The sequence below is a fragment of the Zootoca vivipara genome, chromosome 8 (genome assembly GCF_965207765.1).
Source record: "Zootoca vivipara chromosome 8, rZooViv2.hap1.1, whole genome shotgun sequence".
NCBI classification, from domain to species: Eukaryota; Metazoa; Chordata; class Lepidosauria; order Squamata; family Lacertidae; genus Zootoca; species Zootoca vivipara.
In genome coordinates, this window is record NC_142591.1 from 948,625 (window position 1) to 974,622 (window position 25,998).

Genomic DNA, 25,998 nt, shown 5'->3' on the forward strand with positions numbered 1-25,998 from the left:
ACCTGAGAGAGTCACCAGTGGATGATCTAGGAAAGGCAGATGTTGCTGAGCTTTAACTGTGGCATCTCCAGAAGGGATTTTGAACTGATGTGATTTATTATACTTCTTTATCCCAAAGCACCTTACAAACAACAAACGACAATAGCTTGATAGAACATAATAGAATGTCACAAATACAGCCTAGGTCATATGGAGTAATTAACAAATCATCAGTGAAACAATTGTGATCTATAAAACATGGTTCATAAAGCACAATTAAAGCAAAAGTCATATTGTATGGTTAATAGACCAATACAACATATATAATCTATAAAACAATATTAACAACATTAAATAAAAAGCAAGCAAAAAATGAAAAATAAACAAAGCTCTATGGGAATAGGGAATCTTTTTTCTCTCAAGGTGCTGCATTCCCCTAGGGGTAATAGGCTGTGGATTGCATGTCAATGATGTGTGAGGCAGAGCCCAAATAAGATGGGGCTTCCCATTTATCCCCCACCCCCCAAAGAACCGCTGCATGAGAGGCAGCACACTCTTGCCAGGCCCTTGCAGAAGACTCCCCTGTTTTGCCTTTTCTCCTGTCTCACCTTCCGTCTCTCCTTGTAGGCCCACCCTCCGGTGTGAAATTAATACCGTAATTGGTTAAGCCCCCAACCCATGCCTGACATAAGCAGAGTTGCAGTACGGTTTAAGGGTTGTCTTCTGGCTTTAAATCTCAGACTGTGGAGCAGTTGAATGACCTCTGGCTGTCTCCTCTGCCTTTTTCAGTGGAAACTTTAGAACGGTCTTGTCTGGTGGGTGGCTCAGTTTAGGCACCAGAAGGTATTAGCAGCTCCTCTTTGCAGGATGGTAACCTGTCCTTCTCTTCAAAGAGGTCTGCTGGGAGTTTAGCTTCCGACTGCAGTGCGGCAAACTGCAGGGTGGGGCACAGTCTTTTATAGGCAAACAGTCCTGGCAGGGTCACAGCCTGAGTGGACACCGTGGAAGGGGAGCCAGACCACAACAGCAGGCCATCCAGAAAGGATGTACGAGCTGCCCCCCCCCCCAGTATCCAAACATATGGTTGTAGACAAGTTGTATCTGCTCCTGGTGAGGTATTTAGTGCATTCCCCTTTCTCTTGCTTGTTTTTTCCAAGAAACTCTAGGGATAGTGTAAGGGGGGGGGCTTATAGAGAACAGCCTCCCCTCATCGGGTCGAGCTCTTCACAGAGCAGCAAGTCCAGTAGCGGATCGGATTACAGGAATCAGGAAGTAGAGAGGGAGGTGAGAGGCTGACAGCATGCGAGAGAAGGAAGCAGCTGGGAAGGAAATGACGGGTTCGGCCACTAGAGAGCAGTCAGAAGGACGGCCCTTCCCTCCGACGCCTGAATTGAGGCGTACAGCACCCTGTAGGGTGAGAGGGAGGCACTTTGGGATTCCCAAGCTGTTATGTTGGGCGCAAAACAGGAAGAGGCATTGCGAGGTTCTGACTCGGGCTAAGCAGACGTTTTCCAGACTCTTTGCACTGTAAATAATATGCACAATAAAAACACCTTAAAGACAAGGAGGTGTGGAGCGTCGTTACTCAAGAGTAGCCACAAAACCTCTAACAGACAGTTTTAAGCTAAGCAAAATGGTAAAATACCCTTTTTCACTTGTAGCATTTTATACGCCGATATTGTGGGATTCACTCGCTTGGCCAGTGATTGCTCTCCTGGAGAACTGGTGCACATGCTGAATGAGCTCTTTGGCAAGTTTGACCAAATTGCAAAAGTAAGTACTCCTGAGGGCTTCAATAATGGCTAGTAGGGTATCATTTTCTTTGGTGTCACCATTTATAGCTGTGGTGTGAGGGTGGCAGGCTAGGTTGTTGACCCGGGGTCTGCTGCGAATGCAGATTTCACGACCACCAGGCTACGCTCACATCCTAGGTCAATGCTTTCATGGCGTTTCCTGCTTGGCAGGGGGTTGGACTGGATGGCCCTTGTGGTCTCTTCCAACTCTATGATTCTATCACGCTGTTGACTCATGTCAAGTTTGTGGTCTACCAAGACTCCTAGACCCTTTTCACATGTACTGCTCTCAAGCCAGGTGTCACCCATCCTGTATTTGTGCCTTTCATTTTTCTTTTTATTTTGCCCAAGTGTAGTACTTTACATTTCTCCTTGTTAAAATTCATCTTGTTTGCTTTGGCCCAGTTGTCTAATCTGTTAAGGTCATTCTGAAGTGTGATCCTGTCCTCTGGGGCCACCCCTCCCAATTTGGTGTCATCTGCAAACTTGCTCAGGATGCCCTCAAGCCCATCATCCAAGTCATTGATAAAGATGTTGAATAAGACTGGGCCCAAGACAGAACCCTGTGGCACCCCACTAGTCACTTCTCTCCAGGATGAAGAGGAGCCATTGATGAGCACCCTTTGGGTTCGGTCAGCCAGCCAGTTACAAATCCACTGAATGGTAGCATTGTCTAGCCCGCATTTTACCAGCTTCTTTACAAGAATATCATGGGGCACCTTGTCAAAGGCCTTGCTGAAATCAAGATAGGCTATATTCATAGCATTCCCTTCCTCTACCAGGCTTGTAATTCTGTCAAAAAATAAGATTAGTCTGACATGACTTATTTTTCAGAAACCCATGCTGACTTTTAGTGATCACAGCGTTCCTTTCTAGGTGCTCACAGACTGTTTGCTTAATGATCTGCTCTAGAATCTTTCCTGGTATTGATGTCAGGCTGACTGGGCGGTAATTGTTTGGGTCCTCTCATTCCCCCCTTTTGAAAATAGGGACAACATTTTCAAAAACATTTTCAACACTTTAATTCTCAAAGATTATTGCCAGTGGTTCTGAAATCACCTTTGCCAGTTCTTTTAATACTCTTGGATGTAGTTCATCTGGCCCTGGAGACTTGAATACATCTAAACTAGCCAAGTATTCTTGTACTACCTCCTTACTTGTTCTGGGCTGTGTTTCCCCTGCTGAATCATCTGCTCCATATTATTCAGGTCGGGCATTGTTTTCTTTTTTGGAGAAGACTGAGGCAAAGAAGGTATTGAGGAGTTCTGCCCTTTCTCTGTCCCCTGTTCGCATTTCACCATCTTCTCCTCTAAGTGACCCCACTGTTTCCTTGTTCTTCCTTTTGCTACGGACATACCCATAAAAGCCCTTTTTGTTGCTTTTAACCTCTCTAGCAAGCCTGAGTTCATTCCTTTGGGGCAGCTTTCCCATAGCACTGATCTTCTCACCAAGAAAACCCTGAGGAACCTTTGAGGGACCCTAGAATTTTATGATAAATGGTTTGTAAATAACTAACATCTAATGGAGCAGTATTTGCTTTTGAACAGATTAAAAATAACGCTGGCGGGCATAATTTAAAAGTCTGTCGTGAAGGAACACGGCAAAGTGGCAATATAATTCTGAAGACTAAGCCTAGGAATTGGTGTTTCTCTTCTTGCAAGTGCTGGAATAGGGATGACAACAAATATACCGTGCTCCCAACGGAGATCTATTTTTGTACCAGGCAGGAGTTTTCATTTAATTTCCTAGGTCTCTGGATGCTGCATAGCTTGTGTGTGCTTCTGATTTCACATTTCAGGAAAAGTAGGTCAGTGGAAATGGGATGCACATAGCTCTCGGCAGTGCAGCTCAGCCTGTGTGTCCAACCCCAGCTATCTTCCTCCCCATCATTAGGTGAAATACATTTGATGGTACCAAGTATATTGTGCTTCTGCAGCACTCCAGGCATGGTCTTTAGTTATTTCTTTATTCATAGCTGAGTAAGACTGTCTTCCATAAACACAGTCTTAACAGTTAGTCTGTAAGTGACTGTGGAGGCCAATTCTGGATCCACACATCCTTCCACAGTGGGGACATTGGTTTCCAGGCGGGGATTGATCATGGTGTGGATTTGCAAAGCATGCCTTCCTCTTAGCACGTCTCTCCCTTGCATCCTGAGATCGAGTTTCTTCAAAGCCCATGACACCTTTGGTAAAGGCTGTTCTCCAACTGGAGCGCTCGCAGGCCAGTGTTTCCCAATTGTTAGTGTTTATACTACATTTTTAAAAATTTGCCTTGAGACTTGAAACTTCTTTTGTTGACCACCAGCATTGCCCTTTCCATTTTTAAGTTTGGAAGAGAGTAGTTGCTGTGCTGGCCATCTCCTAACTGAACCTTCTTTCCCCCTCTCAGGAAAATGAATGCATGAGAATTAAAATTTTGGGAGATTGCTACTACTGTGTGTCCGGCCTCCCTATATCTCTCCAAAACCATGCCAAGAACTGTGTGAAAATGGGACTGGACATGTGTGAAGCCATAAAGTAGGTAGAGGCGTTTTCTAACTTGTCCTTGTCCTTACCTTGGACCTCCCCAGTAAGCCTCACACGGTTGCCTTAAATCTGAAGCTTTTGCTCTGGTTTGTGCTTCAGTATGTTTAACATTTTCAGCTCCATATCAAATGAGATGATGTTGTTTCTCTCCATAGCTACAACAATGAGGGATGGCATGGATTTGGGGGTATACCACATGAAACAGCATTGCAGCGTAGTAAGAAGAGGTGAAAGGCAATCTTTCCCTCATGATGTAGTGCTCACTAGAGATGGCAAAGAATTCTGTTCAGTTTGCATTTAAAGACTAGCCTACCAAAGTCATGCTTTCCCAAACTGCAAAAAATGAAGCACAGCCATCCTTGGAAATTTGTTCTTCTCCGAATTTTGCAACCCAGTTCTTCAGCTAAGTAATGTGTGCAATAATGCATATAGATAAAGCATCTATAAAATGTCCATACTGGTGAAAATAACATACAAAAAGCATTATTTTAGAGGGAAATGCTTTGCAAATGTGTATGTTAGGAGAAATTAACACTAAAATGCTGGGGTGTTTGCATGAGGACTTTTTTTAAAAAAGCAAACTGATGTGGAAATGTGGAGAACTAAACTTTTGATTGGAAAAGTGAGAAACCGATAGGCCCATTTTTTCGTTTTCACTCCCTGCCCATTGTGGATCTAGATCAGTGATGGCCAAACTTGACCCTCCAATTTTTCGGGACTACAATTTCTATCATCCCTGATCACTGGTCCTGTTAGCTAGGAATGATGGGAATTGTAGTCCCAAAACAGCTGGAGGGCCAAGTTTGGCCATCACTAATCTAGATTGTTGGACAGTGTTCTCGAAGCTACAAACATGAGTTTGACCAAACTGCGGGAGGCAGTGGAAGACAGGAGTGCCTGGTGTGCTATGGTCCATGGGGTCACGAAGAGTCGGACACGACTAAATGACTAAATAACAACAACAACAACAATCTAGATTATCTGACATTGTTGGGAGATCTAGATCTGTTTAGACCTTTTTAACGACAGCATCATCTTTCCGAAGATACTCTAAAAGTGGGCTAACTGCCCCCATCTTGGAGCAGAGACTGGCTGATGTGCAACTTACAGGGCCCAATGTTGGAGTGTGTACAATAATTTTGAGCAGTCACAAATTTGCCTACACAGCATCATCAATGTAAATAGTGCTTTATGGCAGAAGTAGCCAAGGTGGTGGCCTCTAGATGTTGAGAACTAAAATTCCCACCATCCTTGACCATTGGCTGAGGGTTGAGTATCTGGAGGGCACCATGTCGTCTAGGCCTAGTTTACAGAGTAACTCAAAACAGGGCCCTGATCCAATAAGCTTAGAATCTAAATTTTGATGGAGAAGACCATAGACAATACGGTAGCAAGGGGAATAGGATGATGACTTGAAGCAGGAACAAGAAACCTCATATACTGTAGGCTCCTAAATCACATCCTAACCACAGCTACCAGCAGTGAAGGAGAATCAGGGAATGCTTACTGACAAGAAAAACCCCTTTTCATGAGTAGACCAATGACTCTGGGTCCACAGCTCTACTGTGTTGTCACTCTTGGCCTGGTCCCAAAGACTTGGGCGTCAGCACTCAAAGGCTGGAGGATGGCTCCACCTGCTTCTCTGACCATTCCAGGGGTTCTTTGTCAGGTATTAATGCAAAGGGCCCCTCAAAGAGGATCTTCAACACTGTATTCAGCTGGCCTTGACTGCTCTTCAAAGTCCTTGACCTGTAGTGTGTCTGGTTTGTCCTCCCAAGGACTCAGCATCTGATTCCAGATCAGGCTAGGTATGACAACTGCCAGTTCGTCTCAAAAAGCGTTCCAATTTTATTTAGAATCAGTTTTTTTTGTAAATAATACTTGTGGGCTTGAATTGAATTTGTGACCATTTTTAAAGCTTGTTTACTTTTATATTGATATTAACATGGCTGTTCTTTAACCAGCAAATATCTTAATTATAAAAGTAAAAATATTTCTATACCACTTTTTAATTATGACATTCACAGTAGCACATGAAAGAGTCATTGTGTGGTAATGGTATTATCGTGTGCTTTTTTCAAAGTCCATAAAATAACAGCTGTGATTGATAATAATTTCTCATCAATAGGAAGGTCAGAGATGCAACTGGAGTTGATATTAATATGCGAGTAGGAGTGCATTCTGGGAATGTCCTTTGTGGCGTGATTGGACTGCAGAAATGGCAGTATGATGTATGGTCACATGATGTTACACTAGCCAATCACATGGAAGCTGGAGGAGTTCCTGGGTAAGTCTAGTCTCTATTTAAGATGGGTGTGGATACATTTCCCCAAATAAATTGGTGCCTACAAAGTCACCCAAAATGCCTACCGTGCAGTTAATAGGGCCCTGTAGTCCTCAGCCAAGGTGATGGCCTTGCCTCGCCCACTGGAATGTTCTATATTTAAATAGGCCTGATTACCTTTTATAAATATTGGATGTGATCCCACCAAAGTTAAGTCCTTTTAAGTCATGTGTTTAACTCTGCAATTGAAAGCAGTAGACCTGCAGGTGTGTTCTACAGGTTCAAGTGACTGAATCCACACGACATAAAAAGTTGAGAAGACGGATGGTGGAGGAGGTCCTAATGTAGTCCTTGGGCATTCTAGTATTCTGTGTCCAGGTGTATTTCTCTATTTTTGCATGCAGGAATCACGTGAGCTCCTGCTAAAGTCTGAAACGATATAGACAGGTTTAGGCTGACTACGTCAGTGTGAACGAGGGCAGAATTTGCATTTGTTTTTGTGCACAGCAATCTCCAGATTTGTTGCCTGCAAATATATATATTCATTTACAATGTGTTGTTTAGTTGTTTAGTTCACAAGTATTCCATTGTGTATAGCTGTTGGTAATATTTCCCAATAGTAAAAGAAAAGAAAAAAAGCAGTGTTACATTCTTAATGTTGTATAATGGTCATTTTTAAAATAAACCATAATTTCAGCCGTGTTCACATTACTTCAGTCACTTTGGCACACTTGAATGGAGCTTACCAAGTGGAGGAAGGGGATGGAGATGCAAGGGACCCATATCTCAAGGAGCATAATGTGAAAACCTACTTTATTATCAACCCCAAGGTTAGTAATGTTTCATTTGTTTTCTCTACATTGTATTTGAAACTGCTATAAGCAGACAAGAGCCATGATTTTGCTTCTGTGGCTTCTAGGGCTACATTGGGCTGGTTTGGACATGAATATGAGTTTAGGCAATCATAGTTAAGTACAACCACAGTTTAGGGTTTGGCGCTATTCTGTGGCTGATCTAAAAGTGGAAGCCTTTGCTTTCCTCTTCTGGCACAGCCATGAGATTGGGGGGGGGGGGAAAGAGTGCACCAGGTGGGCGTTTACTGCCGCTTGCCTTTACAGCTGTGTGATCTGGGCCATCTCCAGACCTGGCTTGCCACAGCGGCCACCTCTTGGTAGGTATGTCATGCCTGCTTCCCAGAAGAGGGAGGGTCGAGGTGACTGGGAGGAGGGGTGGCCCATCTGAGGTGAACCCCCCCCCCCAAATCCTCACTTACCAGGGTTGTGTTGCTGCAGCGGCTTCTGATGAGATGCGATCTTGCTGGAATCCATCACTGCAGGGGGATAGGGGACTTGCATGGGGGCAGGGGCATCACTACGGGGACGGGGGCAGGCCGCCCCGGGTACCGCCCTGGAGGGGGCGACACTCGCCAGGACCCCGACCCCGCGGTCGGCGACTCAGCCGATCCCAAAACCTTGCTCGGCGGGCGGCAGCGGCTGGCTTGTGCTTTCTCTCTCTGTCTCTTGCTCTGCCACAGCCGGCTCACACTTTCCTTTTTTTCATTTGTTTTTTTCAGCACTAGGGTGGGCCCTGGGTGGAGCCGCGTGCAGAGACGAGGGACGGGCCAGCGAGGAGGGGTGTCACACCAGCCTCAAGCGTGACACCTCGCTGGCATGCCCCTCACCTCCGCATGCGGCTCCGCCCAGGGCCCACCCCAGCCAGAAAAAAAGGGGAATGTGAGAGCCGGCAGCGGCAGAGCGAGAGAGCAAGCACAAGCCAGCCGGCGCGCGCTGAGCAAGGTTTTTGCCGGGTGGCGGGCCGGGCTTGGCTTGCTCCCTCAACCGGTGCGTGCTCTCCTGTTGCGGCCTGCGTTCTCCCTGGGCAGAGTCGAGGGACGGGCCAGCGAGGCAGCTTCACGCTTGTGGGTGGCGTGACGCCCCTCGCCGGCCCACCCCTTGCCTCCGCCGCAGCTCCAAGGCAGAAGAAAAGCGTGCGCCAGCCGAGAGGGCCGAGCCCCGTTGCCCGGCAAAAACATCTCTAGGCGCGGCAGGGCTCACTCGGCCAGCGCACGCTCTCCCTTCCTGCTGCAGCACGCACTCTCCCTGGGTGGAGTTGAGCGGCGGGCCAGCGAGGCAACACTTGTGACGCCCCTTGCTGTCCCGCCCCTCGACTCCGCCCAGGGAGAGTGCGCCGCAGCAGGAAAAGAGAGTGCACGTTGGCTGAGGGAGCCCTGCGCCTAGCGAGGTTGTTGCCGGACAAATGCTGGGACCAGCTTGCTCCCTCTCAGCCAGCACACACTTTTCTTCTCCCTTGGAGCTGCAGTGGAGGCAAGGGGCGGGCCAGCGAGGGGCGTCACGCCCGCGCGTCATGACATCATGACGAATGTGTCATGATGTCACGACGCTGCGGAGCAGCACCCCACCCCCAGGGGGTGCCTCCGCATTTGACGCCCCGGGTGACAAAGCGGCTAGCAAGGCCCCTTCACTGGGGGGGGGACCACCCACAGGATTTCACTTCCTGAGGTGGCTGCCTCATGGGCGGGCGGGCCGGCCTAGACAGGGAGACAGGTACAGTGAAGGTGGCTCAACTCCCTCCCGGCAAGTGGCAGTGGCATCCCTGCTGAGAAGCTGCCATTGTGGCTCCATCCCATCAGGTGAACCACTTCTGGATTGTGATTTGTCAAGACAATAAGAAATGCAACACTGAGCATCTGCTTACCTAGATCTTTATGTTATGCAGCTGTGTAGTATTGTCGTCTTCCTGAGGATCTTGGTTGGTTTGTTTTTCAGGAACAAGTCCCTTGCCCTTATTTATTTGTTGACAACGCTAGCTATAATCTCAGAAGTCAGGAGGAGGCTAAATAAGATTTTCAGTAGTTTGTGTTTTATTGCTCTCCGTGGCTTCTCCCCATGACGAGCAAAACTAGAATAAATTGTGCAAAATAGGAAACAATAGAAATCGTGCAAGCTTTATACTATCTGTACCTCTTGGGTTTATTTATTTCCTAACCAGGAAGAAAAACGAAGTCCGCAGCATCATTTCCGACCCCGGAACACTTTAGATGGAGCTAAAATGAGAGCATCTGTTCGTATGACCCGGTACTTGGAGTCATGGGGAGCAGCCAAGCCATTTGCTCACTTACACCATCGGGACAGTATGATTACAGAAAATGGCAAGATCAGCACCATGGTATGAGTTTTCTGCATCGTTATATATCAGCGCTAGTACAGTGGGGGAGAGAGAAAACTATGCCTTTCCCTCCTCTCCAGATTTCTCTCCTCCCCCCCCCCCCCAAGACAACAATTCAGTTCTCAGATGTGAGACTGGCAGCCAGCCCTGAACCAGAGCCCTTTAGCACTGTGCAGCATAGGAAAGGGGAGATAAGGGAAGTGGACAAACTCCACCAGCCTCCATAGAGTGCTACAAGACTCTGAAGCCCTGGAATCTCCTCATTCCAGGATGGGACACTTCTGAAGACCAGTTGGGAAAATAAACTAGGGACTCTGTCAGGTGGGCTTCCTGCAAGTGTCTGACTGAGAAAGAGGATGCTGATCGGCCTGTGTTCTGATCTGTCAGAGCTTGGCCTGTATTAATAGGATCCTGAAATCATTAGTCTCTCATGCTTAATTCCGCTGGGTGTGTTGCCGTCGTTTGGCTTGCACCACTCAGGCTACACACATTTACCAGGGAGTAAGTCATATTCAGCTCAGTGGGACTTTACTTATGAGTTGACATACAAGGAATTGCACTGATGCAATCCTGGCCCATTAAAATTAATAAGGATTTTATCATATACGTCACTGGGATTTTTTGAGCTGGAGAAAATGTTCTCTGACACAACATTTGCATTACAATACAACCTTATATACTGTACTGAGAATCAAGAATATTTTTTATAATACTATGTGGACATTTTCTCTTAATTTCTCTTAGGACATGCCTATGGGTCAGTATAATTTCCAGCATTGTAGAGAAAGGTATGTGTTGATTTTTCAGACATTGATTCTATGAGAAAAATGCATTACTCTCTTTAACCAGCAATTCTAATCTATATAAGCATTACTTTTGTTAGCTAGTGTAATTTTGAACTGCAGTTAGGATTATAGCTGAAATAATATAATTCCGCTACGATTTGACTCAGGCAAGCTGATGCAACAGTACATTGGCTCTTTTGTATTGGCCTGGATTTGTTGAAGTACTTACAGTATTGGAGGGCGACTTAAGCATTTTGTTGCTGCTGCAGTCCTGAATAGAACTGGACCCCCACCCCCTGCAAACACTGGCTATTCACAATGGGAGGGGAGTTCCCAATAAAAGCTTTCCTTCCATTATGAATAACAAGCGTGGAAGGAATTTTAGTTTGGGGACCTTGGTGAGGACAAAGCCCCCCCCCTTCCTATTCAGTGGTCCTGATCTGCCCCACCATTGAGGGGAAACTTCACTATACAATGACTGTTGCCATGTCTAATTCAGCCCTGAGACTTGATTACTAAGCCGACTGCTTAGTAATTGCAAGAATGCCATTTCTGGGCTGGGATAGTCTGGCCACAGAACTTCATGCCCTAGTAACCTCACAGCTAGATTTCTGTAATGCGCTCTACATAGGGCAACCTTTGAAGGTGGTCTGGAAACTTCAGCTAGTGCAGAATGCAAGAATTCTGTTGGATGTTACCTGGTTCACCCACATAAAACCAACCGCATGGGATCTGTTCTGACTTCCTATGTGCTACTTCCCATGATGTCAATATATAAAGCCATAACTGACTTGGGATCCAGTTGCTTGAGGACATGTCCCTCCCAATGCCAGCCAGCCCAGGCCTTTCTTGTGGCCTGTTGGGTGGCAACGCAGGAGAAGGCTTTCTCTGCAGTGATGTCCCAACTGTGGAATTCCTCTCTCCTGGAGTCATGGATGGCCCTTATGTTAATGGGTTTCCAGTTCCTGGTAAAAACTCACTTGCTCAGCCAGGCATTTGGAGATACATGATGGTTCAAAGTCTTACTGTAGTTGTTGATTGCTCAAACTCTTATGCTCTGACTCACTGTAGGGCAGCTTTCTGTGTTCCAATTGTTAATATCTTATTTAACTGATTTTTTTTATTGGACATGGTAATGTTTAAAATATTTTTGTAGGTCTCTCCAGGCATCATTTATTGTCCATTCCTGAAGTTTTGTGCTCATTTATGCATGATCTTACTTTCAATAATGTTTGCACCTGCCCGTGGACTGTCTCGCCAGAGTGGTGCATGCTCTAGCTATCTCCCACTTGGACTACTGCCATGCGCTCTATGTGGGGCTACCTTTGAAGGTGACCCGGAAACTACAACTAATACAGAATGTGGTAGACCACAAACTTGACATGGGTCATCAGTGTGATGCAGCAGCTAAAAAAGCCAATGCAATTCTGGGCTGCATCAATAGGAGTATAGCATCTAGATCAAGGGAAGTACCTTTGAAGGTGACCCGGAAATTACAATTAATCCAGACTGCGGCAGCTAGACTGGTGACTGGGAGCAGCCGCCGAGACCACATAACACCAGTCTTGAAAGTACCACCTTGAAATCTGGAATGGATGAAGAGCAGTCAAAAAGCTCAATCTATATATATATATATATATATATAAATGTAAACTGGGCTCGTGGATGTGTTTCCACTTTTCACCAAAACCGCTTGACTGATTGAGGTGAAATTTTGACACAACATCACATGCGAATGTTCGAAGGCTATAGGAAAGTTTGCTAAGACAGATGTCACACCTGTGCCAGGTAAAAAAACCCAAACCCCGTATTTCAAAACACACCACTCAGATGAAAATGCATGCTGGGAAAAGAACCAGGTTGCAAACCAGCGTCCTCTAGCGGCGGCTACACTGGTACTGCACCTATAAAACCTTCCCTCTCAACAGCACCTCAGCTCTCATTTACATACTAGGCCGAAGCCTTTACAGACTAGGCTGAATGGAGGTACTGAGTCGCCTGGATGGGGGTTGGGGGGAGGAGGGGACGGGATAGGTGAGGACACAGTGGGGCCAGTCACAGGGATGAGCCAGGGGGTGGGGGGAAGAGGGGGCGTGATACATCATGGATCGGCACAGGGTGGGGAGAAATCACACGGATGAGCCACAGCAGTGCGTGGCAGGGCCAGCTAGTAAATAAATAAAAATGTTTGTGACTTACCTGCCAGATGACTTGCATACCACCCTCTTTTGTAGTTTCAGTCAATACAGAAAAGCAGAAGAGTTGTTCTCCTAGTGAGCTACCTACCACATGTAGCTGTGAACTATGTTCAGCTTGGTGGGTCCTCTGAGTTGGGTCAGAAAGGAAGGCTCTCCTCTTAGGGCTTTTAGGCTACCTCGGGCTTGTGAAAGGAAGAATATGCCCCTGCAGGCATATAGTCAGAGATTTCAGGTGGTGCAGATAAACTTGGTTCATTCATTCAGAGGCTTCATCGTGAAGAGTGAGGAGATAAAATAAGCCATTTCTTGCAGACTTCTAGATGTCACGATACCACGGAATCACATACGGTAACTGGTCAAGTTCATAGGTAACAAAATGTGTAACTTTACCAGTCCACTTGAGGGCAACTTTATCAGACCCAGTTATTCTAGTTTCCTGCTGTTTTGGGATGACCTGAAGTCAAACTGTTGGTTATGTTGTTCTAAAGTCATCTCGGCAACAAGTTTGCAACATATTGCAAAACGAATGGCTGATGTTAAATGCAGGTCCAAATATGGCAGGAAAACAGGAATACAAAGAGCTGGCTCCCTTTTTGTTCTCTGTTCTCTTTGTTCTCTCTAATCATTGCCATGCCTTATTTGGGTATTTTCCCCAAGGCTACTAATTCCCATTTGTCTTTTTGTCCTTCACAGAACAAAATCTCAGAAGAAGAAGTTTGAAGAGGAACTGAATGAAAGGATGATTCGAGCAATTGATGGAATAAACGCTCAAAAGTATGTTTGCACACAAGGTTGCCCTGATATTGATACCACCATAGTGCTCTGTGCAGAGGTGTAGGTGAGGCACGGCTGCTCTCCTGCCTTCTGAAAACAGCATGTCGCTGGGGCTAACCAATGTGGGGAGGGGCAAGGCACCGAGACCTTGGCACTCTGCAAGCACACAGAAACATAGAATTGTAGAGTTGGAAGGGATGATGAGGGTAATCTAGTCCAACCCCCTGCAATGCTGGTAACTTGCCCAATGTGAGCCTGAGATTAATTGTCTTGTGTTCTGCCAACATAATGGCAAGAGTGCCTCATTGGCTGTGCCGCTCCGCACTGAGCTCCTTTCACCCTGTCCTCCCCCCCCCCCCGGTAAGTCCAGTGATTCACTGTGTTTGGAAGCCAGGAGTTCAATGGACGAAAACACTCCATTGCTGAATTTCCTGTAGATGAGGAATAAGTATTTTAGTAACCTGGGGTGTCTGGTTTATTGGAAGCAAATGAGAACTGAGCAAATACTATGCTAAATGACTCAGAGACCTATTTAGAACACCATATGAGATGAGGCTCTGTCGTCTTCTTCATTGTTGGGGAATGTGCAGGTTGTTGTTGTTGTTGTTGTTGTTGTTGCTGTTACTTTATTAAAAGAATTTCAGCTATAGAAAACAAAGTGATGAAAGGAAAAAAATAAAAAGAGAGAGAGAAAATTACCAAAAATGCAAGAAAGATCATTCCAACTTGGACCAATTAATAGAGTACAGTATTCTGATATTTTACCAAAGGTATCTGTTGTTTGGATCAACATAGGAATGTTAGTATGAGGCTTCAAAATAAACAAAAGAATATCATCTTTATTATTATTATTATTATTATTATTATTATTATTATTATTACCCCGCCACTCTGGGCGGCTTCCACAAATACCAAAATACATTAAAATATCACCGATTAAAAACTTCCCTAAACAGGGCTGCCTCTAGGTGTTCTCTAAATGTCAGGTAGTTGTTTATCTCCTTGACCTCCAATGGGAGGGCGTTCCACAGGGCGGGCGCCACTACCGAGAAGGCCCTCTGCCTGGTTCCCTGTAGCTTTGGTTCTTGCAGTGAGGGAACCGCCAGAAGGCCCTCGGCGCTGGACCTCAGTGTCCGGGCAGAACGATGGGGGAGGAGATGCTCCTTCAGGTATACTGGACCGAGGCTGTATAGGCCTTTAAAGGTCAGCACCAACACTTTGAATTGTGCTCAGAAACGTACTGGGAGCCAATGTAGGTCTCTTAGGACCGGCGTGTTTTCCGGGGGTGGGGCGCGCCTCCCGGAGAGACGGGACACACGTTCCAGGGCCGTGGCGCATTCCAGGGGCAGGGCGCATGTTTTTGGGGGCGGGGCGGGTGCCCGCGATGGCGCCCCTTGGAGCCCGCTGCTCGGGGCGGCCCGCCCCCACCACCCCTATCTTCCTATGCCCCTGTTTATAAAACTGGTCTGGTCTGGTCTGGTCTGGTCAACAGAATCATGCTGGATTCTGTTTGCTAAGGTTGCTGTTACATATGCAGAAGGTGTTTTTTAATGTGCATTGTTTTGCATGCTTAAGCCTCAGCTACTTAAACTGAATTTAAGTGTGAAATTTGATCTACAGTTGTTCCTCTTATCTTCTGGCGCAATGGACTGACTGCCCAGAGCATGTGTAGCAGAGCTCCAGAATCCTCACTGGCTGTTTATAATTTGGAGACATAATTCAAGTGCCGGGTTTGACCTATAAACGAGTTGAATGTCAAGAAGCTGCTCTCTCAAATATTCTTTTGGAACCAGATCAACTAAGAGCACCAACACATAATCATATAGTGTTGTTTACTCACAAGGTTTGAAATCGAAAGTTCTCATTACCAGTATGGACCGTGGCTGTTTGTCATGCCAGTGCCGGAGGAAGAGAAAAAACTTAAACACGTAGCAGAGATTCCCAAAAATAGACCAGAGGCAATTGTACTTCATCCAGCAGAGCTTTACTTGCCACTGAAGGCAAATCCTGGCCTGAGTTCTTGCAATTTACTGTTTATTACTGAAAGCAAATTATTATTACTGAAGGCAAATAAGCATAATGGTGACGAATCCAGTACATTCAGGATTGGTTGTTGTTGTTGTTGTTTAGTCGTTTAGTCGTGTCCGACTCTTCGTGACCCCATGGACCAGAGCACGCCAGGCACTCCTGTCTTGCACTGCCTCCCGCAGTTTGGTCAAACTCATGTTGGTAGCTTCGAGAACACTGTCCAACCATCTTGTCCTCTGTCGTCCCCTTCTCCTAGTGCCCTCAATCTTTCCCAACATCAGGGTCTTTTCCAAGGATTCTTCTCTTCTCATGAGGTGGCCAAAGTATTGGAGCCTCAGCTTCACGATCTGTCCTTCCAGGGAGCACTCAGGGCTGATTTCCTTAAGAATGGATAGGTTTGATCTTCTTGCAGTCCATGGGACTCTCAAGAGTCTCCTCCAGCACCATAATTCAAAAGCATCAATTCTTCGACGATCAGCCTTCTTTATGGTCCAGCTCTCACTTCCATACATCACTACTGGGAAAACCATAGCTTTAACTATACGGACCTTTGTCGGCAAAGTGATGTCTCTGCTTTTTAAGATGCTGTCTAGGTTTGTCATTGCTTTTCTCCCAAGAAGCAGGCGTCTTTTAATTTCGTGACTGCTGTCACCATCTGCAGTGATCAAGGAGCCCAAGAAAGTAAAATCTCTCACTGCCTCCATTTCTTCCCCTTCTATTTGCCAGGAGGTGATGGGACCAGTGGCCATGATCTTGGTTTTTTTGATGTTGAGCTTCAGACCATATTTTGCGCTCTCCTCTTTCACCCTCATTAAAAGGTTCTTTAATTCCTCCTCGCTTTCTGCCATCAAGGTTGTGTCATCTGCATATCTGAGGTTGTTGATATTTCTTCCGGCAATCTTAATTCCGGCTTGGGATTCATCTAGTCCAGCCTTTCGCATGATGAATTCTGCATATAAGTTAAATAAGCAGGGAGACAATATACAACCTTGTCGTACTCCTTTCCCAATTTTGAACCAATCAGTTGTTCCATATCCAGTTCTAACTGTAGCTTCTTGTCCCACATAGAGATTTCTCAGGAGACAGATGAGGTGATCAGGCACTCCCATTTCTTTAAGAACTTGCCATAGTTTGCTGTGGTCGACACAGTCAAAGGCTTTTGCATAGTCAATGAAGCAGAAGTAGACGTTTTTCTGGAACTCTCTAGCTTTCTCCATAATCCAGCGCATGTTTGCTATTTGGTCTCTGGTTCCTCTGCCCTTTCGAAATCCAGCTTGCACTTCTGGGAGTTCTCGGTCCACATACTGCCTAAGCCTGCCTTGTAGAATTTTAAGCATAACCTTGCTAGCATGTGAAATGAGCGCAATTGTGCGGTAGTTGGAGCATTCTTTGGCACTGCCCTTCTTTGGAATTGGGATGTAGACTGATCTTCTCCAATCCTCTGGCCATTGCTGAGTTTTCCAAACTTGCTGGCATATTGGGTGTAGCACCTTAACAGCATCATCTTTTAAAATTTTAAATAGTTCAGCTGGAATATCATCACTTCCACTGGCCTTGTTATTAGCAATGCTTTCTAAGGCCCATTTGACTTCACTCTCCAAGATGTCTGGCTCAAGGTCAGCAACCACACTACCTGGGGTGTATGAGACCTCCATATCTTTCTGGTATAATTCCTCTGTGTATTCTTGCCACCTCTTCTTGATGTCTTCTGCTTCTGTTAGGTCCTTACCACTTTTGTCCTTGATTATGGTAATCTTTGTACGAAATGTTCCTTTCATATCTCCAATTTTCTTGAACATATCTCTGGTTTTCCCCATTCTATTGTTTTCCTCTATTTCTTTGCATTGCTCATTTAAGAAGACCCTCTTGTCTCTCCTTGCTGTTTTTTGGAAATCTGCATTCAGTTTCCTGTATCTTTCCCTATCTCCCTTGCATTTTGCTTGCCTCCTCTCCTCCGCTATTTGTAAGGCCTCGTTGGATAGCCATTTTGCTTTCTTGCATTTCCTTTTCCTTGGGATGGTTTTCGTTGCTGCCTCCTGTATAATGTTACGAGCCTCCATCCATAGTTCTTCAGGCACTCTGTCCACCAAATCTAAATCCTTAAACCTGTTCCTCACTTCCACTGTGTATTCATAAGGGATTTGATTCAGATTGTATCTTACTGGCCCAGTGGTTTTTCCTACTTTCTTCAGTTTAAGCTGGAATTTTGCTATAAGAAGCTGATGATCTGAGTTACAGTCAGCTCCAGGTCTTGTTTTTGCTGACTGTATAGAGCTTCTCCATCTTTGGCTGCAGATTGGTACAATCCATAAAAATCCAGCTGCAGCACTTACAAAAACTTATAAACCTAGAACAAGACAAAACCTTAACACTAAGCATACTATGTACAGAATACCACACCAAAAGGAAGAGCGATAGAAAGTAAAACCCAGGCTCCTTCTGGTCTATAGTTATAGTCAGCATGACCTTAATTGGAAGAGATAAGAGAACCAGGTCAAAGCAGCTTCCCAGAAGGTATAACCCAAACAATCATGAAGCTTCTTTCATACAGAGAAGCTTCCAGTAGCTTCCAGAACCCCCTTGAATTAATCAGAATAGGAAAGAGCTCTACACATCAGATCAATACTTTCTGCACTAAGAAATGCAAAGTGACACTATTATCTCCCTATTTTGAAAATTGAAATTGGTTGTATTCCCTCACAGAGCTATATGGTTTAGATTAGATTTCCTCCCATTGTACAAAGTTGTGCCTCTTACTTAAACTTTTCAGAAAAATATAAGAAGCAAATAATTATCCAGCTTTATGTATAATATTCTGTATGTTCTTTCTTCCTCTTCTAGGCAGTGGCTTAAGTCTGAGGATATTCAAAGGATATCATTGCTCTTCTATAACAAAGCACTGGAAAAAGAAGTAAGTAACCCTTAGCATACAATGTGAGGGTTCTGTGTTCATTTTGTAAAAGCAAGTCATGGCACTAGTTGGTTCTATTTACATGGGGGTCCTCTCACCTGAAAAATGTGTGGCCCTGTTGGTGTCTAAGTTGAGGTAGCGGTGGTTTTTCTCGCCAGTTCTTCTATTTACCATAATCTCCTTCCTGACATGAAGCAAAATTGGATTCCTTCTTGGAAAGACCAGAGGCTATCTCCTATTTTATCTGGAAATGTAAAGGATGTGCCTGTTCTCCAGATTGCAGCCTGTTGGCCCTTCCTACAAAGCACTGTAAATTTCATAGAAGTGGCCTCTGACTGACCAGAGAGCTTGAACATTGTTGGTTTTGAGTTCTTCCACCGCTGTGTTTTATATAGGTATGCTTGTCCACCAGGCCTAACAAATCAGAGCATTTGGTCCAAATGAGAGAGTCGTCCTTCCTTTCTCTTTTTGCTCTCTGTCTTCAATATTTCTGGTTCAATTATGTCAGCTTATTCTCAGGCTAGAAGTGGGCTGTTCGAGGATTTCTGGGTCAAGTTGGTTTTGCTCATTTTCCATTGCAGGGAGAAAGGGGAACATTCCATGATGAACATTTTATCCCAGTAGGCCTTGCCACAATCAACTGGGAAGCTCCCCAGTAAAATGCAGCATAAGGGAGTATCAGGTGCAGTTCGATAGGACTTGTGCAAGAGAACTTCTTGGTGGTTTGTTTCCTATAATTATAGTAAAGGTAAAAGGTAAAGGGACCCCTGACCATTAGGTCCAGTCGTGACCGACTCTGGGGTTGCGTGCTCATCTCGCATTATTGGCCGAGGGAGCCGGCGTATAGCTTCCAGGTCATGTGGCCAGCATGACAAAGGCGCTTCTGGCAAACCAGAGCAGCACATGGAAACGCTGTTTACCTTCCCGCTGTAGCTTTTCCTATTTATCTACTTGCATTTTGACGTGCTTTCGAACTGCTAGGTTGGCAGGAACTGGGACAAAGCAACGGGAGCTCACCCCGTCACAGGGATTCGAACCGCTGACCTTCTGATCAGCAAGCCCTAGGCTCAGTGGTTTAACCACAGCGCCACCTGGGTCCCTAATAATTATAGTAACATACCCCAAATAGGCACAGTTTTGAGCCCCTTGTTTATGTAAAACCTTTTTTAAACAAATGGTCAAGAGAGGCACAACTGTTAGTGGCAGTGCCTGCTCTTGCTATTTTCTTTCTGGAAAACCATTGAAGAGGCACAATATAACAATATAAAATCTGATGGATCAGTCCAAGAGTCCATCTAGTTTGGTGCCCCCTGACCAAAGAGATGCTTCCAGGAAGCCTGTCAGCTGGGCATGAAAGCAAGACCCATTTCCTATAATTGGTCCCTCTGCCACTAGCGGGCAGAGGTGCATCGCCACAGTACATGGGAGTTCTGTTTAGCTACTATAGCTAAGAGCAGCTGATAAACCTGCTCTCTGTTATTTTTTTCCAGTTCTTTTCTTTAAAGCCTTTGAGTTAATGGTCAGCTAAGGAAGCATAAGCCTGTGTTCTAGTAACTGAGTTAATTTTAGCTGTTTTAAAATAATGTTAGGGTTTTTTGTAATTACTTTCTAATTTTGTTTTAGTATAGAGCAACAACGCTTCCTGCGTTCAAGTACTATGTGACCTGTGCTTGTCTTATATTCTTCTGCATTTTTCTTGTGCAGATCCTAGTACTACCCAAGTAAGTGAGAACTCATGCTTGAACAATCCATCAACCAGAATTCCTTCTGTGTCTTTTATTTGTACTGTACTTTGGTTTCTCTAACAGGCCTTTCTTCCTGTCTTGTAGAAAGTCTGCCCTTGGGATTTCCTTTGGAGCTGCCTTCCTTGTGCTCTCCTTCATTCTTTTTATCTGTTTTGCTGGACAGCTTTTGGTAGGTATTAAGAGAATGCTGTAGCAACACAATTCGTTCTGCATAAACAAAGGGGCCTTAACACCCATGCAATAGAGTCAAGGTTACTTTCCCTTCCTGTTAGTTGTCTGGGTGAGAAATAAATGAGAAATAAACCTTTTGAGAACTTCCTTTCTTGGAGTTAATTTGCTTAACACTTTTCTCAATGGTGTGAATTTCAGAAGTTTTTCATATAGGTATTGCTATGTACTGACCTTTACTGGAGATGAAAAACTGAGAGACTTGCATTGTAGCTTGTCATACCTGTCTTAGCCAATGACTTTTGCTGACAAGCATGAATACACAAATATGTGTAACTAATCAAGAATTTAAACCAAGATAACAGAGGAGCAAAGCACATCTCAGGTCACAAATGGCTCTTGAAATTGAACAGTTTACTGTGTGGGATGGAGGGGGTGCTGTTTCAGGATCAAACTGCATAGTTCTGCTCTGGAGTGCAGGTTTCCACACCCCCCCCCCCAAAGGGACAGTGCGGGGCCTCCATTCCAGTTTGAGATTATAGCATGGAGGGGTAAGGGGACTTGTTTGCAGTGCAAGTTGCAAGGAGGAGGCCCCTAATACAGCTTGAGTCCTCACTCCCTACAGCAAGGGCCCATCCACACAGCTGTTTGTCCTGTGATTTCTAGCCCTTTGTATCTATCTATTATCATGAGTCCAATAGGGTTTTTTCTTGTCCCACTGCCTTTCCTAGGAAAACCCGCTGTTTCCTGCTGAATCAGGACAAACATTAGTCTACAGAAAACTGGAAGAAATATTTGTCCCTCTTCTGAACCAATCCTAAAATAGATATTGAAGGGGAATAAGCATGCTTTCCTGGGAGCTGTGTTTGGGGCAATCTGCTTTTGCCTCCTTTCCTTCTTTCCCCACCTATCACCTGCAGGATAATTTCTCTGGTTGCAGTACACTTCCAGTTTTCTCTGAGTGCTTAATTTTTTATTACTCTTCCCTGTTTAGGGCTAATGAAAACTGTGGTCAAATGATACATGTGCAAAATGTGTGTGTTCCTACTCGTTTGCTTTGATTTGTTGTGATTATTCCAATCACAGATTTATTTTCTAAGTATTAATTAATAGGTATTGGAAGGGTCACAGCTCCTTGTGTATATGTCAAATGATGGTTTGATTCTCTGGTTTTCTGATTCTCTGACTCTCTGCCATGGGTGGGGGGAGCTGAAGGTGAAGACAACACGAAAAGCAGACTATTGGTTATAGGAAGAATGAAATGGAAAACATTGGGTTTCGGGGTCTTTCCCAAGTAAAATCCAAGACAAAAATCACAAGTGGGAACACCCAGCCCTGGACCAAATTGAAAATGGCACAAAGAGGTCTGGACTTAAGGGAAAACATGGCTGGGCCCTAAGCGTGTGTAGAAATTGTACTCAAGGCCAGAACTACACAGTTAAGGCCACATATAGTTATGCACTGAGAAAAAGAAGTCTAAAGGGCAGGGGTAGGCAACCTAAGGCCCATGGGCCGGATGCGGCCCAATCACCTTCTAAATCCGGCCTGCGGACGGTCCAGGAATCAGCATGTTTTTACATGAGTAGAATATGTCCTTTTATTTAAAATGCACCTCTGGTTTATTTGTGGGGCATAGAAATTCGTTCATTTCCCCCCCAAAAATATAGTCCGGCCCACCACATGGTCTGAGGGACTGTTGACCGGCCAACGGCTGAAAAAGGTTGCTGACCCCTGGTCTAAAGTCTCCATGGGAACACAGAACTCATTCTACCAGATCCTGACCCCAGGAGTTCATTGCAGCACAACCGTCACTATTGGCAACTCTGCTTATCAAAACTTTGGGTCAACGTTCGCAGAACAATGAATCAAAATGAAGAAACTACTTTAAGGAGATCCAGGCTCTGAATGATGTTCTTTGTTACTTATCCCAGCAAGAGGGAAATGAGATTGTCCTGCAGTTGCAGGGAATCCTGTTAACACTGACTAGATATAGGTATTACTGGGTGCTGACTACATTGCAGTCACATACTTTGTCTCCTGTTTTCCCCAAATGTTTCAGAAGAAGAGAGCAGCTGAAGAAGCCTGCATCTCAGCCAGGAAGAAGAACTTGACTGGGGGTTTAGTGGGGATTTGAGACTTTGGGGCTTTGGGCAACTAGGACAACATCCCTCGTTGTTAGTGGCATTATATCCTAGCCTGTTCTCAAGCATTTTCCTTGCACTTTTGTGCATCTGTTTGGAGCGTGAATGTATGGATTTGGCCCTTGTGGAGTGCACTTGCACCACAAGTAGGTAAAGAGCACCCAGGAGCAAATGAGAAAAGACAAAATCAGATCAAATGAAGCCGTGATGGAGGTGCTGCAGTGGAGGCTGCCCTCAAACGGTGCTAGACAAAAAGTGCCTTAAGACAAAAGGATGGCATTTGATTGTTTTCTTTCTCTGAAGAGGTAATTACATTACTGCAAAGGTGCTTTGTGTTCCTCCCTCTATGGAACATACACATTTCCTTCCTGTACAGTCACCATCATATTATTACAAAAAGGAGATATTTTAAGGGAGACCTGGCATTTTTTAAATATTAATTCCAGTCTCCTTTGCAGCTGCCTGTCTTTTGCCAGTGTGGTGTAGTGGTTAAGAGCGGTAGACTTGTAATCTGGGGAACCGGGTTTGTGTCTCCGCTCCTCCACATGCAGCTGCTGGGTGACCTTGGGCTAGTCACACTTCTCTGAAGTCTCTCAGCCCCACTCACCTCACCTCACAGAGTGTCTGTTTTGGGGGAGGAAGGGAAAAAAGATTGTTAGCCGCTTTGAGACTCCTTAGGGTAGTGATAAAGCGGGATATCAAATCCATTCTTCTTCTTCTTCTTCTTCTTCTTCTTCTTCTTCTTCTTCTTCTTCTTCTTCTTCTTCTTCTTCTTCTTCTTCTTCTTTCAGTAATACTATTTATCTGTTTTGCTGAATAGCTTTTGGTAGGTGCTGAGAGCATGTTGCTTTTCTTAGAACCTCAATTCCAGTAATGAGGCCATAATATCTTGACATTATTGAAGACCACCTTTTCTTATAAAGAAAAGTTCCTTCAGCAAATAATATCCTTCTTCGTTGCTTGGGTAAGGAAACAGATCGCTGAGGACTTTCTTCCCTGGAGTTAATTTACTTTTACTTACCAACCTGTGGTGATTTCTAGAGTTCACATCATTCAGTGTTGTCAAGACTGCAAGCAATTTCTTTGTCGCCCATTGTGTTTTCTGTTAAACAAAACTGTCTTACTAGCTGGACAGTTTTTCCAAAGTGACTTGGTTTTTGATGTATGTTGTTGTTTAGTCGTTTAGTCGTGTCCGACTCTTCGTGACCCCATGGACCATAGCACGCCAGGCACTCCTGTCTTCCACTGCCTCCCGCAGTTTGGTCAAACTCATGTTCTTTGATGTATAGGAGAGAAAAAACAAAAAGGGTATGTGACCTGATGTGTCCCTGATTGTTATTTAGGAGATGGATGCCAAACATCTCTTGAGCTTGAAATGCACAGATAGTTTTCAGGTCAGAGCTGTTCCTACTCCAAGTAATGCCAAATAAAAGAATGGGAGGAACCTGGAAAAAAATTAAGTGTTCATTCTAGTGAAAGGCACAAAGATCACCCCCCCCCCTTCTTAATGCAGTGCCTTTCTTGAATGGTGCAGCTGTCTTCAAACATAAACCTTTTTGGTTAAAAGTAGCTTTTATCAATGCTGATAAAAGGTTCCATGAAAATGGTTAGGTAAGTGATGTTAGTGTAATAAAATTGGTATGTAGATATTTAGGGTATGTTGTCAAAGCAGCCATGCTACTGAAGGCAGAGATTTATTTCATACGCTTTTCATTGTTGGGTGGGATATCAAACATTTTCAGGGCTGTATCCTTGAAATAGTTCCGTGTAAGGTGTGGCAGAAGGACCCGGACAAAACTTGTGGCACTACTCATGTGCCCTGCGACAAACGAAGGGTGGGTAGGCCCTCTGTCACATGTTCAGTTGCCTTTAGTTCTTTGCTTTTAAAATAAAAATTAAAGGGATGGAGAGAAATGTACCCCATGGGAATTTTGCAATGTGTGTTCATGGCAAGTAATCTAAGCAGAAACAGAATAAAATGAAGTAGGATATGGATAAATGGCTGATGCTCCTTCTGGACTGATCATGTCACAATAATTGTAGTTTATTTTAGCAGTATTTTTACTGTAATTTTAGCTGAGTTTTACTTATGTGAAAGTGGAAAGCAGTTGTGGTAACTTCAGCTTTAAATGTTTTGATAGAATCCGTTCACATGTATCTGAAATAAAAGTGCTCAAGACTGAGATGGTGGTGGTGGGCCCTTTTGTAGCACATAAAGCTTTTAGGGTTTAATTTTTTTATGATGCCATACTCTTCTCAGTGAGGTCTGCCTGGTTAGATTTATTGTAGTCCTTACAAGGCAAATGAAATAACTTTTCATGCTGCTTGGCTTTAGGGCTCTGTGAGCCGAATGGTTTTTAATACTGCGTTTATCGTTCTGCTATTAATGTTTAGTATTGTTAATGGGTTTTTAACGTGTCCGAATCCTTTCTTTAATATACTGTGAATTTTAAAATTACGTTATGCTCCAGTCTCTGCATTTGCCAAAAAATGAAATAAGAACTGACTGATCCCCTGATCCTACATAAGATTCAGTGGATCAGTGACCTTTGCACTTAATTCCCTTTTTATCTACTGTTGTGGTTAGCCAGTCATTTCCTACCTTACAGCTCCAATATGGAAATAGTTGCAATTCAGTGCACATTTTAATCCACTCAAGAACAATTCATCCCTGGGATGGAGCAGTGCTTGAGACCCTCTCCTCCTCCTCAGCTGCTCTCTCTGCATCGCCTGCATGGTCTTGCCGCTTAAAATGGTGAGCGTTCTTGTTTGAAGCTAACGTGGAAGAAACAGATTGTTCATAGAGATGCCTTTCCCTGTATTCCGTGTGCAGCAGTGCAACAAGAAAGTCTCGGCCTCACTGATGTGGATCTTGAAGTCCTCCGGAGTCATCGCAAACCAGCCCTGGCCACGTATCCTGCTCACTTTGATAACCACAGCTATAATATTAACAATGGCTGTATTCAATATGGTAAGTTGAACTGGATTTTGTTTCCTTTCCTATTTTTCTATCCTTCTGACATGTTTCTACGATGCTTGTTACATGCAGCAGTTTCATTTGGGTTTGGGGTTGACTCGACCTGCCCCCAAAGTTGCACACTCTGGTTAGCCTTGCCCCTTGTGTCCACACATCTGCAAGGAAAGAGCTGTACATGCAGAGCCATCTCTGTGCAGATGTTTGCAGTGGGGCCAGGGCTTGGGGCTGGCTTGTTGGCAGAGCTCCACTTGTGGATTGATGCAACTTTGGGGTCAGATCACCTGACTGGAGCTAATATAAATACAGAAATGGGCCAAAGCCAATGTCTGAGGAAATAAAGGAGTTGAAGAAAGGAGGCGCTGGGGAAGAAATAGGCCTGGAGAAAAATCTCACAAGGGTCCATGCACCATTGGCAAGAAGGAACTAGACTGGCAAGGGAGATTTTGAGAACTGTGGACCATAGCCTGGGTGGCAAAGTGGGTATATGGTTGCTAGGTCAAG

At 44.7% G+C, this 25,998-nt stretch overlaps 1 protein-coding gene across 8 annotated transcripts in view; it reads left to right on the forward strand.

Moving 5' to 3' along the window:
- The window catches only part of ADCY2 (adenylate cyclase 2), a 123,433-nt gene that overhangs the window by 54,436 nt on the left and 42,999 nt on the right, over positions 1–25,998 (forward strand). For all 8 annotated transcript variants that reach the window (XR_004691663.3, XM_088674930.1, XM_060278171.2 and 5 more), the window contains 11 exons: positions 1,641–1,752; positions 4,164–4,291; positions 6,429–6,587; positions 7,282–7,414; positions 9,594–9,770; positions 10,515–10,558; positions 13,447–13,527; positions 18,397–18,466; positions 20,090–20,187; positions 20,296–20,380; positions 25,354–25,491. Coding sequence is in view for 7 of the 8 variants with exons in the window: in XM_088674930.1 (XP_088531056.1) it covers positions 1,641–1,752; positions 4,164–4,291; positions 6,429–6,587; positions 7,282–7,414; positions 9,594–9,770; positions 10,515–10,558; positions 13,447–13,527; positions 18,397–18,466; positions 20,090–20,187; positions 20,296–20,380; positions 25,354–25,491 (1,225 nt within the window). In the remaining variant the exon portion in view is untranslated. The remainder of the gene's footprint in view (positions 1–1,640; positions 1,753–4,163; positions 4,292–6,428; positions 6,588–7,281; positions 7,415–9,593; positions 9,771–10,514; positions 10,559–13,446; positions 13,528–18,396; positions 18,467–20,089; positions 20,188–20,295; positions 20,381–25,353; positions 25,492–25,998) is intronic.